Source organism: Dromaius novaehollandiae, chromosome 4 (assembly GCF_036370855.1).
Source record: "Dromaius novaehollandiae isolate bDroNov1 chromosome 4, bDroNov1.hap1, whole genome shotgun sequence".
NCBI lineage: Eukaryota > Metazoa > Chordata > Aves > Casuariiformes > Dromaiidae > Dromaius > Dromaius novaehollandiae.
The window spans coordinates 20,441,499-20,455,963 of NC_088101.1; the positions used below are offsets into that span (position 1 = coordinate 20,441,499).

Genomic DNA, 14,465 nt, shown 5'->3' on the forward strand with positions numbered 1-14,465 from the left:
CCAAGATATATAGCTAATACATGACGAGTGGGAGGGGAAGAGAGATGATCCTTTAATTCAGCACTCACCTTTCAGACCATCTGAAGATATCCGGTTAAGTTTAATAAGAGCATTTCAAATGCCCAAGCATATAGATCAAAATTGAAAAAAAAAAAGCATTATATGAAATGGCCTAATTAAATTAAATTTCTTACAAATTGGAAAATACAGTAGCAATTGCATAATAGAAACTGAACTGAAAGGCAGCAGAAAAGCAGAATTTTGAAACTGGACTCACATTCAAGGGCATACAGTGAGACAGAAGCTATGGCTGTACTTAGGGAAGCCACAGCTTCACCTGTGAGAACCTGCTGAACCCCTGAGAGACTGAATTAGGGAACTATGAACTGAGAGCCTGCTTGCTGCCATATCCTGTTAGCCTTTTAAAACCCTGCAGCTGTGGAGATTGATGTACATAACAGAATAGCATTTAAGCTTAAATGCTCTTCCAAACTTGACTCTGTCATTCAGTTCTTCAGAAAAAGAATGACTTCTGTTTAAATGAATTATCATTCGGATTGCACACCTGGTGTTATAGTAGAGCCCACTAAATCCAAACAAAAGTTAGAAGTTCTCTTAAGAAAAAGCCACACAATTAAAACAGCGACACCTCTTAAGATTAACCCCACCAAGACTTAGATTATACTAGTAAGGTTCTGGATTGGAGAGAGAGAAGTAATATAAGCACAGGAATACATTCTAGGTGAAACACTCTTCAAATTCACGTGTTATATAAATATTCGTTAACCACAAATGGAAATACATCTTTCAGTTTACAGGGCTTAGTTCAAATGAATTCTAATGTCTCACTAGAAGCTTGCTCAGAAATAAGACCCAAACTCCATGGTTTACTGTACTTTTTTAAAAGATGCAACACTTGTTTGAATGGATATGTCAACAGTCTCCCACTGAACAGGAAGGCAGAATTTCTGCACAATCATTATGAAGCCTCCAATCTGACTTTGAGGGTTCTTTTGAAAGTTTTACGTTTCAAATACAAATTGCCTTAAAACAGAGCAATTCTAATGGCTTCTAAACTATTTTCCATAATTCTTTTGTATTAATTGCTTCCACAGGAAGCATTTAATTAACTTTGAAAGAAAAATGACTTGCACCAGCGAAGTGGAACAGCAGTGTTCAGAACAGCACTAAATTTTTTCAGTAAGAAATCCCAGCCAACTACACTGTTTCCATATGTCTAAAAAGAGTTGAGTACTCATGAATTATTTGAAATCATTCTAAATTTCATAAGAAAGTACTCCAACATTCACCTGGAAATGATGATGAGCTGACTCAGTACTCTGACATGGAGCCTACCTAAATCTTAACAACATTTGAAATATATACGTACATGCAAGCACATGTTTTCATCAGCAAGACACTGGGGAAAAGAGAGAAAGGGGGAAGAATTAGTTTTTTCTATACCTGGTAAGTCTGAAAAAAGGAGAATGCATTCGTTGAATCCATTAGCCAGAAGTCGATCCCTCAGCTGTTGAAGTATAGCCACTCCAATACAGAACGGGAAGGAGGAATTTCCAAGCAGTAATGTATCCCACAGGTGAAAGATTTTGTGCAAAGGAAAGACATCTGTGTGATGAACAGACACAACAGTAAAAAGCAAACAAACAAAAGTAATCAAACAAAAAAAACCTAAAAGCATTTAAATTATTACATACAAATGCAAACACACAGAATGAGTAATGTGTAATGTGTACAGTTTTTTTTTCCTCCCTTTCCTGTCTCATGATTATTGCTTTCTTATTTGGAAGCAAATGGGATTAAACCTGTTCAGATTTATTTTCATATGTAGATTTATTATTCTGCAAATCATCAATATCTCCTTTCATTATTACATACTTCGAAATATTCAGGTTTTCAGATCTTAAACAGCCTCCCCTCATTAGGCAATTTCTTTTTAATTTGCTACTGCGTAACTATGCGGGAATACATGCGTATTAGTTTTTCAATAGTACGAAGACATTGATGAGTGAATCAGTAAGCTCAGCTACCTAAAATTAGACAAGAAAATGGACAGAATAGAGCAAAAAATTCAGCAGAATAAATGAAAAACAGGGAGAAAGGCCCATTAGAAAAAAACAGAATCACTTTATATATAAGCTGAAGGTGGCTTTCCAAAAATAAAGTATCCTTCAACTAAGTAGTTCTAACACTTCACTTCAATTCATTGCCAAGGAAGCCATTTTCTCAGTTTTCCAAAGGTGGTGATTCTCATGAAGTTTCAGAATAATGGACAACTGAAAGAACTAGTCAAGAACTTAGGGAATTCCAGTCAAGAATCACCTTAAATTCTTCGATATTTCAGAGAAATAATCCTTCGGCTCTTTTCATTCCCCCCTCCACTTCCTTTTTAATTTAAAGTCTGCCAATGTTGACATGAAATGGAAAAAAAAGAAAAAAAAAATTACTGATATCTTTGAGGAAAGAGGATTTTTGATTGCCTTCTAGACTCGCTTTATTAACTTCTCCTCTCTCATTAGAAAAGTTGACCAAATTATGAAGCTCTTTTTGTTCCAAACACACATGAACAAATACCACAGTACAGTAATACTTGTACAATAACAGTATGTTAAGGTGTAATAAAATAAAGCTCATTTTTTTGGCCTTTATAAACAAAGTTATTGTCTTACTTGCCTTAATGTGGGGAGTGGGGTGGGGTGTAGAGGTCTTTTCATTATATTTTTCCCCACTAGATAAAAGCTTCCTTTTCACATTACTTAAATACCACATGCATAACATTATCCAGTTCAAATTTAATATTGTTCTTCCTTCAGAAATAAGAAAATGCTAATAATTGTCAATTCGAGGCAGAAACTGCAATGCAGCAGGCACTGCTGAGACTCAAATCACAACATATACATTCCTGCAAATAACGATTGACCTGCTAAGTGACAGTCACACCATAATTAGGAAGACTTTTTCTGAAAAAATGAGAAAAGTTACACTTAAGAAATACCAAGGACACATAACTTTGATCTCAAACAAAACCATAACTCCTCCTCCCCTCCAAGGGTGGGGGGGAAAAAAAGGGCGGTAGTTGAGATATGCATTAAGCAGTATACAGCCGACATGCTTCAAGATCCCTAGGGGTTTCTGTTGATGCTAACTACAAGTTGAACCTGCAAGCTACCAAACAATGAAGCCTTTCCCTTTAAAATTGAAGGGTACATTCCACAAGAAAATAAGAAGAAAAATTAAATACAAGAAAATTTAATCAGAAAAAGAAAGCGTACTCACGTGTAAACATTGTAAGAAACCAAGGAATAGCATAAAGCTGCAAAAGGTGTGGGGAAGAGAAAGAACAAAAAAACCACATTTTATTAAGAGCCACATTTTAAGTTCTTACTTGGGTCAATTTTCTACCACATAAAAAATTGCCTAGCTTGACATGTATGAATTTAAAATACAAAATAACTCCAATGGCAGAACTACCATCATACAACTTTTAGCGCCCTAAAAGAAGCTTTTTCCTCCCCCAATCCTTTATTCTCATCTCTTTCAAATTACTGTTCTGTGATGTTGAATTAAAAAAGAAAAAACTCAGTACATTTGCAAAAAAATTGTCTCTGTAAAGTCTTAAGGAGCTCAAACACCTGCTCTATTCAACTGCCAGAGTTCTGACCTTACATACGTATACTGCTCACTCAGAATTAGCGAAGAATGCCTGAACAAGCATGAAACAATTTGATTCAATATATATTTTGGCTATGGAAAAAAACTGGTTTTTAGCTAAATAATTAAAAGTGAAAATCACGCTTCCCAATAGAAAAATTAATACTTGTGTTTTCCTATGTTCATATTTACTAAAATGCATACTTTCCAATGAAAGGAAGTAAGAACAGTTTCATTCTCAACAGTTACTTAAACGTACACTGCCAGTTATTAACACTTCAAGCATTTATGTTATTCTAAGGCGACATTTAAAGACAGATGTCATCTGAAGGATTTGAGGCGGCTTCAGCACTTACACTACTATGAGTCAGCATAGGAACCTGTGCTGCTGTAATGGCTATGCAAAGATCCTTAGTCTCTGCAAGATTTTCAATCTGGAGTACTCATGACACCATACATAAAAGACTGAATATGCATTAGAATAGTTAAGTATTTATGACACCTTAAGAGTGTCTTAATTTTGAATAAAATATTCACTATGTTGAAGGCAACAATCTATTTTCGTGAAATGTCAAGCAGTATGGAAAGTCCCTGTGAGTCAGGAATACAAGAGCCAGACTACCACTTAAATTTTACTCAGTTACATAGTTCATGAGTTCCATTTTCCATTTCTGAAGATTTACAGTTAGGCATAAAGCTTAATATATTACTTTTTAGCTCATAAAAAGTGCAAATTAGTCCTCCTATTAAGCTTTCCCCTGAAGCAAGCAAATGAGAAGCAGGAAACATAATCAATACTATGTTAATAAGTCACTCCTCATTCCACACACTCTTAACTTGGTTGTGGCATTGACAAGACGATCCACATATTTGCTGAAAGACTCTTTAGCACCATACTTTCTAAATTTTACTCCTACATCTTCATTTGAGTATCTGACAGTATCCAATCCACACTGTCCTTAAAACTGACAAAGCTGAGATGACCAGTCTGTTCAGTACTTCCAGTATTCAAGGGGTTTTTATACAGACTGGCCTCCAACTCTTCAACTGATTTTAAGGGTTAAAAGCAAAACAAAACAAATCCATCCCTATCACTGTTTCAATCTTATAATATATTCATACTACCTGCCTGAGTATATCTTTGAAATGCCTTCAATAGGCAGCTGTCTACTGAATAGTAACATCCCTTGTGCCTTGAAATATTCCCAACAGTGGTCGTGACCAGCTAATACCTGTTTACCTGCTTTCTCACATGGAACACCTTGCTTTCCACACACTAGAAAAACAAGCACTCCTAGTGGCCTGAGGCTCCTGTTTGCTCCGAGTTGTACGTTTTGCAAAAGTCACTTTTGGAACTACATTATTTCATTGGAATAGGAAAGTAGTTCCCGCTTTTCATTTATTTGATAAAAACATTTTTAGCAAAATAGATCAACACTTTCTCCTAATTTCACACCCCCCCCCCCCTATATCTTGTGTGTACGGAGATGCAAAGACAAAATCTGAAATATTCAAGACATTATTAAAAGGTAACTACAACAAAAAGCAATGCTTTGCTACAAACTATCCTCACCACACCTCTAATAGTTACAATTTGACCTGTTTTTTGTTGTAATTACATAGCAGGTATTAAACAAATTTTTACTGAAGAGAATTTTTTTCCTCTAATTTTCATAGAAACAATGTTCTGAGACAATTTAAGGAGGTCATAATTACTACTTACAAGCAATTTAGTCATAACAAGCAAATAAAAGCCACAACATTGGTTTTATTATTACACCATACAGGTCAAACTGAAAAACTGGGATGAAAAAGGAGAACTGCACGTATCTGTCTCGAAGTCCTCAAACAGCCTACGGAAATCATTTAGTTAAATGACTGCACTTTAAATATATTATTAGTAAATACTGCCCCCTAGCAATCACTGCTTAGAACAGCATTTTCCCATGTTTTTGTACTAACAAACTGCTGTTAAAATGGTTTTCAATCTTTTGCTACTGGACTGCAAAATGTAATGGGGTTGTCTTGTATTCACACTTAACTCTCCATACTTAGAAAACATACTTAATGCTTAATCAAAGTAATGTTTGTGCTCTTGGAAGATCCTGGGAATAAATCATGTTAAAATAAGAGCCTACAAAACCAACAAATACTTCATTTTTTGGAGAGCTTGAGAGCTTTGTTGTAATTATCATTTTGCTTTGCTAATTAAACATGAGCTGTTTTGTGCTTCTAAGTAAGGATTCAGCCACTTTTTCTATATAAAGAATGTGACAGCCCCCTAATATCAGCAGCTTTTCAATCAACCTGAACAGAACCACAGATTTTTTAGTTAAAATTGAAATCCCTTGCCATTAGACTTTGTTTCATTGTCAGTCCTTCCCTCTCTGAAGCTGCTTCTTCCACACAGTGTTTTGCTGTGAGGAATTCTGCTCTATAACTGAGCTGGGAGACCCAGTTCAGTGTTTTCCAACAATAAAGATCCTCATTTGCCCATAGTTAGAAAACAACTATTTGAGAAGAGCGTATTTCTCTTTAGACACTCAAAGCTCTTAAACACATTGGCTTGAAACTTGATGAACACATTTTTCATGAGAATTTTATTATTGTCTGTTTATTATTATTACTGTCTGCATTATTTGTCTGTTTCTCTGGAAAAGGAGAGGTTTACACATTTGTTTCCATAAAAGACTCAGGTTTCAGGTGTAAAGAAAACAGTTTTAAAAACATTTACGTTTAGTGGCTTTTGCTTCTAACTCTAAAGATATTTTAGAAGGGATAGCAAGGTGAAAATGAGCGTTAGTGTTCATTGTTGGGGATGGTGGGGAACATCAGAAGGTGTACACAAGCTTCTTGCTCTGTGAAAATTCCTTAAGAACAAAGTAGCTGACCTGTATGCTCCAGCTGCAGTTTATGTCATAAGGCAACTACAGTGGAGCTGTGCATCTGGTTGCAGGATAATGAAAATTAATTATTTAAATATTGAAGGTCTGAATTTTCAAAACATCAGAAATGCCAACACTATTCACAAGCTACTGTTTGTTATATATTTACACAACATTTAAGTTTACCAAAATCCTCCAAGAAAGCTCACCCTCCACCCCACATAGAAATACGGAGCTGAAATCAAGGTTAAATACCTATCATTAAAGATAACACACAGAATAGGGCTAATCATCATTCTCATTATCTTTTATAGAATAATCCTCCTCTGACCATCTGTCATTTGATGCAGTGCATTATTTTAAACTGATAAGGTACTTGTCATATCTCCACACGCCATAAGAATAATTTATAGATAGCAAAAACCCTATTCTATAGCATGTATTTAATGCTATTTTCAATGCTCATAAGACTTAGGTTTGAGCCTTTCCTGCTCTAAGCTCAAGTCATGTTTACAGGAATACAGGAACCTCCATACTAACTCACACTTGAGGGCAATGTGGACAATATCGTACCTCCAACAGTGAGTAGCTCAGATGCTTCAGAAGAATGTGCTAAAAACGCTGCAGCAGACAGATGCAAGATAATTTTGTCTGCCATGCTATGCTGTTTTCTACATATTTTAGGCAGGCACTGGCTTAAAATCCAACTCACAAGGTTTCACTTTTTTTTTTTTATTTGAATTGTCCAAAGACAGCAACCCCAGATATTCAAGATCAGTTAAGGAATCCAATCTTTTTTTCCAAGCTTGCTATACTAAAAGACCATTTGACATGGCTACACAGAAAAATGAGCAAAGGATGAAACAATGATTCTCAGCTAAAAGGAATAACACACTATCTTACACCTTCCTTTCACTCTTCTGTCTTCCAAATACATACACATATGCTTAAATTCAAGCATGTAAGGTGCCTAGACAACCAATCACATATTCAAATGTTACAGAAAGGTGCAAAAGTGTTTTGATGACTAAGGATGCAAGGAGGATGAAGACTGAATCCAATTCTTAACATTAAAGTCTACCCACCTATACGCGCTCACACAATCGAAATTCAAAGAATGACCATCTTCTTACAAAGTAAAAATACTAGCAAGAAATCTCTCTTCCAGATTCACCACTAAGAACTTGTGGGGAACACGGGACAAATGGAGATAAGATACTTCAATCACAGGATTTTTTAATTCCTAGTAAGAGGGAGCCCCATTACCGACACCTGCACATCCCCAAAACCAATATAAGGGGTCTACCTATGATAGCAGCTTCAGCAAGATGATATTAAGTAACTGCAGCCAGACTTTGTCATCTCTGTTAATGGCCAGCTGACAACTGTGTCTAGCTTCCATAATTTGCAGCTGAAAGCTATTCAAAATAATTTATGGCTACAGTTACCCTTCAAATATTGTGGCTCACTTCCTTGTTTTTCTTCTGTTCAAAATGGTCCGTTGTTGATGTCAGAATTCTTCAGTAACATACAGAGCAGATGTTATAAAACATTACATAGGGTGGAGATGGTTATAAACTTGGGGAGGGTGAGCAAAGAACAACTGTAAGATTCACCGTATCTCTCTATTTACATGTAAATCACATAGCCACAGCAATGTACTTAATCCAGGCACCACATCAGCTAACAATATTCACTATTCAAGCTTCAGCAGTGTTCAATATTCTGAGAGCTACATGACCCGAAGCAAATGGGAAGGGTGCCAGGAAACAATCTTTCCTGCAGCGGGAGACTGCGTTTCAATGATGAAAGATTAATCAGGGTTTACTTTGATAGGATTAGTACTCAAGCACGAAACTCTGGTTCAGATCTCATTACTAAAGTGCATATCCTTCACCTTGATGGATCCTGTGCTGTCTTGTTACAGGTACAAAAAGCCCCTCTCTCACTAATCTAGACGGCAGAACAACATTTTTTTTTTTTTATTTAATGAGAGATGATTTAGAAAGGACAGCTTCTCTTCAGAGGTGGTAGGTTTTAGAACTAGCATTTGTATATAACACAAAGTTTTAAAATATATATATATATACACCCCTGTTTTGCAATTATTTACTACATTACCTATTCATCTTTTATTCTAGACTGTAACACTTAAAGACAGGACTCACATTTGACTATGTGCTGTCCAATGATTGGTACAACACAAAAAATAAATACGCTGAGAGGCCACTTTTAATTATTACACCTGACTTGCATCTTGAAAGTTTTCAGCACAGAGAATTGTAAGTGTGTAAGCAGACACTACGAGTTGCTGAAAGAGCAGCAAACACCCAAGATGGGTTGTTACAGAGCTCTCATGTAGAAGAGAATAGCAGAAGAAATGGAGACTAATAAGATTGTCAGGGGGTTCACATTTTCAATGGGAACTAGCCTTCTGGACAAAATACACAGGAATTGCTTTGGTCATCCACAGGCTATAAAAATAAACAATGGGTGTATTTACACAGTGATGCTGCAAACTTGATCCTCCTTCAGGAACTTAAATGTTGCTGTTACTTGTGCCCTTTATCCAGAATTATTTAGGCATTCTACAGATGAGTAAGTTCTCCCTTCTCTCCACCTTCCCCTCATCTTCATCCCTTTTCCCAGTCCCCCTACTTCAGATGTGGGTCATCAGTGATAAAGGTTGCCTTCTAAGAACACCTTGGTTTATAGTGCAATACATTGGTTCTCTCTTCTGCTCATTTTAATGCCACAGTATCTTTTAAATTTGGATCACTCATATACAAGTTATTACATTAAAAACACCTTTACAAAAGAAAGTCTGCTTTTCCATCAAAATCTTTGTAAGCAGTGATAATGAGTATATGACAGTCCCAAAGACAGGCAAATTCACCCAGGATTTGTGTATGACAAATGAATTTCATAGGCTTGGCCTTGCTGCTGCTTCATTTTAAAGCATTTTTTGAATAAGAAAAATGGACATTTGATAAAAGATGCTTTACATTAGCAAGAAGAAATATATATACATTCCTTATATATGAAATACATATTTCTACATCAACATCTCCTGACTTATGTTTCCTTCTTCCATTTTAACCACTCAGTCATCGTGTCAAATGTATCCTGATACATACATATACGTATATATGTATCCTGATACATCAGCTAACAATGTTCTTTCTGCAGCCTTGTCTATATCCACTTTTCAGAAACATTATCCATAAACCCGGATAATGCTAAAGCAGGTGGACAAGCATTTTTATGGAATATTATCTTGGCTTTCTGAACTATACATGGCTCTTTAAACAAGGGAGAAGTTTCTCTACTTAGGGTGACAGCTAAGGTGAGGCCCTGTAACACAAAGAAGGCCTTGTTTCGCTTTTTCCAACATACTCCTCTCTATTACATTTTTGTCTGCATGTTCTCAGTTTTCAGTTTACCATCTTATAGACTTCTGGGTTATACACTTGCTTAATATTTCTGATAGAACCCAACATATTGCTAAGTATTTTGCAAGAACCAATAATGCATCTACAGGTTAACCTTTACTTGCATGTATTTTTTGTATTATTTGCAAATTAATGCATTTTTCCTGTTAATCAACTTAGCATTTAATTAATTTGCAAAAATACTGCTATTGGTCACTCATGTCCACATTAATTTTTGTATATTAATCCAAACTTCAAAAATAAAATCATATAATTTACAGACTGATCTTAAAAGATAAAATAACTGACTGGTAGTATCTTTATTGTATTTACCGTGCCAACAGAATGGGAAGGACTCAAGTATATAAAATAATAATCAAAACTTTACCATTTTATCAGCATACCCAGAAAGGTCTATTAATATGAAAGTATCTTGTTTATTATAAACTGCTGCTGAAATAGTTTTGAAAGGCATCTCACTCTAGTTTCCCTCATGCTCCACTTTTTTTACTTCCTCTGAACAATATTTATAAGAACCCTTAGCACTTACATCTGGAATAAAGCCAATTTCATTAAGATGGTTACTCAGCTCTGGATCATGGAATGCAATCATCTGAGAAAACACTGTCAGGTATTCTGAAATGACAAGCAAGTTCAAGTTCATTCTCAAAAGTACAAGTCACCACATCCTGCTAATTCACAGCTTTCCTAAAATGTCTAATTTTGTAATCCAGAAGTTGATGCAAGTTTTAAGGTTACTAATTCCATGACCACCAACCTCTTTTAAGTTCTCTTTCTTTGAATAGAGAAGGAAAGAAACTTATTGTAAAAGATCTAATTTATTACATCTTCAGAAAAACACATCATGCTGAAAGGTACAATTTAATGAAGTGGCCAGAATACTACTTGCTTTTATTTGGAAGATGACAGGAGAATACAGTCATCGAGAGACTTCCCTTTCCCTCCCCCCTCCGCCCAATTTTGTCCACATTGTCATATGCTTTGTGAGAATTAAGATGAAGAGGTAGTAACACTGCAATTTCACAACAGGTGGTAATTCCCTTTTCTCCACACTCCCAAGGTGACAGCCACAGTCCTACTACAAATTATACTAGAATAAAAAGGATGCCTTTTGGAATTTTACATCCAATTAACTTTTTTTTTTAAGCTGGAAAAACAAAGCCACAGCACACTAAAGCCCTATGGTATCACTGCTTCAGGCATCAGACACCATACAAGCACCAGCCCCTCCTCTCTGATATTACATCTCTGTTATGCCACAGATGCCCTAGCAGCACCCAGCTGAGGAGTTAAGTGAGTAAACAGGCCCATGCTGAGTTTTATGTCAGGAAGGCCAGACTGTTTCAGAGCTAGCTTATGCATCTTTACACCATGCTATCTCACTTTCAAGCCAAAGATATTCTTATTCACATGCATACAAGCTGGAGAGATAACTGAATTTATACCTTAAGTTCATACTACAGTGCAAGCAGACTTTCAGTTTCAAAAAAAAAGAAGAAAAAAACCCCTCATGTTTCAGTTCGCTGAATCAGTGCATTATCAATAGGCCAATAAGGTGCATCTTGCATCATCATTTCTGTATATTCCATAAAACAGTCAAGGTAAGGTATAGAAAACCAGTAATCCTAAACATTCAGCACTGATGAAAACAATTTTACAGTTAGTTTCCCCAAAGTGCATTTATTTTAAATGGAGACTTATACCCAGACTTGTTCTGTACAGAAACACTACTGGTTGCTAATTATCATCTTTATTTGACTAGCCAGGTTCATGAAACATAATTATTGTGCAGAATTACATGTTTAATTAAGGGTCTACTGAAGACACACACTCCTTCAAGAAAACATATCACTTAGGTCCAGCCAATTGCTGCTGGTTGGGATTTTATTATATGCCTGTTTCGCTTGCATAATTGGGCATTCCATATCCAAACATCTTTAACTGCTCTTGTATCCTATTTCCTGTAAGAAAATACATCTGATAAGCTTAGAATAAACAGCTGCCTTCACTGCTTAGGACAGGCTCAGAAATGAGGTATGTTCAATTCTGCAGTTTGAAAAATTCCTGTCAATGACCTTCATATGAAAGATAAGCTAAAATTGCTATAGGCAATCAGCTATTACATTCTTAACACTTTCTTTCAACCCAATAAAGCAGAGAAATTATACAGTAGTTTTCTTTAAAACTGTATTTACACATTGGTATTTGACACAGAACACTAGCAGGACTAAATCAGTACACTGAAAGAATCCTAAAAAGTCCAGTCTTCCTGAGTCCTTGATGATACCAGATGTTGCACAGCAACTCCGAAACCACAAGACTACTCTGTTTCACAGAACCACGCTGACTTATATTCCTAACTTTTGTAAAGGCCCTGGAGAACAACAGCAGGGAATTCTAGAGAGCAAAATTATTTTATGTAAGAGTATACCCCCCTTGAGAAAAGTCTTCACCAAGCTATTAATCTTAAAGTCTAAAGCAGTTTGTTCCACAGGAACGTTTGATATAACACAATTATCCTTTTCGTCTTTAGGCCTTTACTGCCTTTTTCTTTCCAGCAAGCACTCTTACTCTATAGACAAAAGGATGCAAACAAGTTCTCTCGAACTACTTTACCACACTTTTCATTATTTTATATATTCAGTTCATAATTCAGTTCTTGCCTATCATTTTTCTTAAGTAAACTCTCCTAACCACTGTGTTCTCTCGTCATATTTGTTCTCTCCCCACTCTCCAGCATGTAACTGCTTTTATGTCTAATAGTTTTTTGTTGACCAGTTCTTAATTTCCTCTATTTTTAAGGATAAAGAAGTGACAGACACCGTTTCTAAGCCGAGGAGTTCTATCAGTTTATGCTGTATATGAAAGACCATTTCTTTAAAAGAAATGCAGAGACAGCAAACCATGCTGAAACCAGCTATTCAATAAACACTCAAAACTGCTTGCAATTAAAACCATTCCATATCACATAATTTTTTAAAAAAGGAAAAAGCTATTTTAAAAAAAAGAAAGAAAAAAAAAAAACACTGATAGTTTTAAAAAGTATCTCCAAGACGAATGATCTTGTCAACACACACAGTGCCAATGTGGCTTTCTAGTTCTTGGCAGTTTCTTCTTTGTTTTTCCATGAAATTTACAACTGATTTTAAAATAGAACAAACATCTACCTCCCAGATACTATTTTAATTTCTCTGAGTTACATACATAGCTGCTGAAGAACAAACTATGGAACACTCTTCCTCAAGGTTCTCCAATCCCTGTCCTATGTTGAACTACCTTATCTCCTGTCCAGTAAGTAATGCCCTTCAAGTTTGTAACTTTCTGAACTTTCATTTTCTGAAGAGTTTCAAGTTTGTACTGTTCCTCTTCCTTGCCCTTCTCCGTTAAGACAGCTCTCTGTAGCAGTATGATTCTGATCACATGAAGGGTAAGTCTTTACAGTTTAACACCGGAAAGGCTATCTTCTCACTTCATAGCTTTGCATAATTGACTGACCCTTACCTTGGATATTACACAGAGCAGTGTATTCCTTTTCACGCACTTGGGTTTTCCCCCTGCCTAGAGCTTCACCTACTTTATTCTGTTCCTGTTTTTCTATCACAGCTGTTATGCTTGTTTATGTAAAAAGATAAACATTTGAAAGACACAGATAGGTATTTCTACGGTGTGATTCCATTTGTGTTCCAATTCTGTAAACACTTGAAAAAGTGTATTTATAAATCCAGAATTAATTTTACCTCTTATAAAAGAAAAAAAAAAAAAAAAGAGACTTACTCACCTTGAATAACATGAGAATTATCCTTCAGAAAGAAGTTATATAAATACTTGGGGATAAAAGCAGACATGCAAGCATATGCCAGAGCTGAAAGAATTAGAAAAAGGGATGTAACTACAGAGGTAGAAATACATGTATACCTAAAAATGTTCATTATTAAGCAGAGCACAAGCATAAATATTTAAATCAATCTTTACATTAAAATGATTGTGAAAACATAAAAAGGGCACATTTCTCATTAAAGGATTTTCAAAGCTCCTAAAGAAGTCTCCTACTGTCACTGAGTAACAAAGAAAGCTGGCTGGATGCGATATGCATCCAGTTTATTCCTATATTTCTTCTCAGTGACAAAGCAGTGATGATGAAAAGCCATAGCAATATCTGCATTAAAATGTGAGATTCCCACGATGAATAAAATTTTAGAAGAGGTAGAACAGAAAAACAACTGCTTTGTTGCATTCTTCTCCATTTTCTGCTACAGAACTTATACCTGGTTTATGCCCACATCAGACTCTCATCTGAAATCTTGCTTCAGCTCAGATACTGAAGATGACAGAATTCAGAGGAAAAACACAGGGCAGAATACTACTAAAATATTGTCAGAAAGATGGACAAAAACATCTTAGATTTCCCAACTACTCCTCACAAACACAGGAAGTAGAGATTAGAGGGTAAAAACATTTT

At 35.7% G+C, this 14,465-nt stretch overlaps 1 protein-coding gene across 6 annotated transcripts in view; it reads right to left on the bottom strand.

Moving 5' to 3' along the window:
* Positions 1 to 14,465, bottom strand: part of TBCK (TBC1 domain containing kinase) — a 114,446-nt gene that overhangs the window by 52,780 nt on the left and 47,201 nt on the right. For all 6 annotated transcript variants that reach the window (XR_010388912.1, XM_026108633.2, XM_064510549.1 and 3 more), the window contains 4 exons: positions 13,785 to 13,868; positions 10,536 to 10,621; positions 3,295 to 3,331; positions 1,465 to 1,626 (listed from right to left, as the gene is read on the bottom strand). Coding sequence is in view for 5 of the 6 variants with exons in the window: in XM_026108633.2 (XP_025964418.2) it covers positions 1,465 to 1,626; positions 3,295 to 3,331; positions 10,536 to 10,621; positions 13,785 to 13,868 (369 nt within the window). In the remaining variant the exon portion in view is untranslated. The remainder of the gene's footprint in view (positions 1 to 1,464; positions 1,627 to 3,294; positions 3,332 to 10,535; positions 10,622 to 13,784; positions 13,869 to 14,465) is intronic.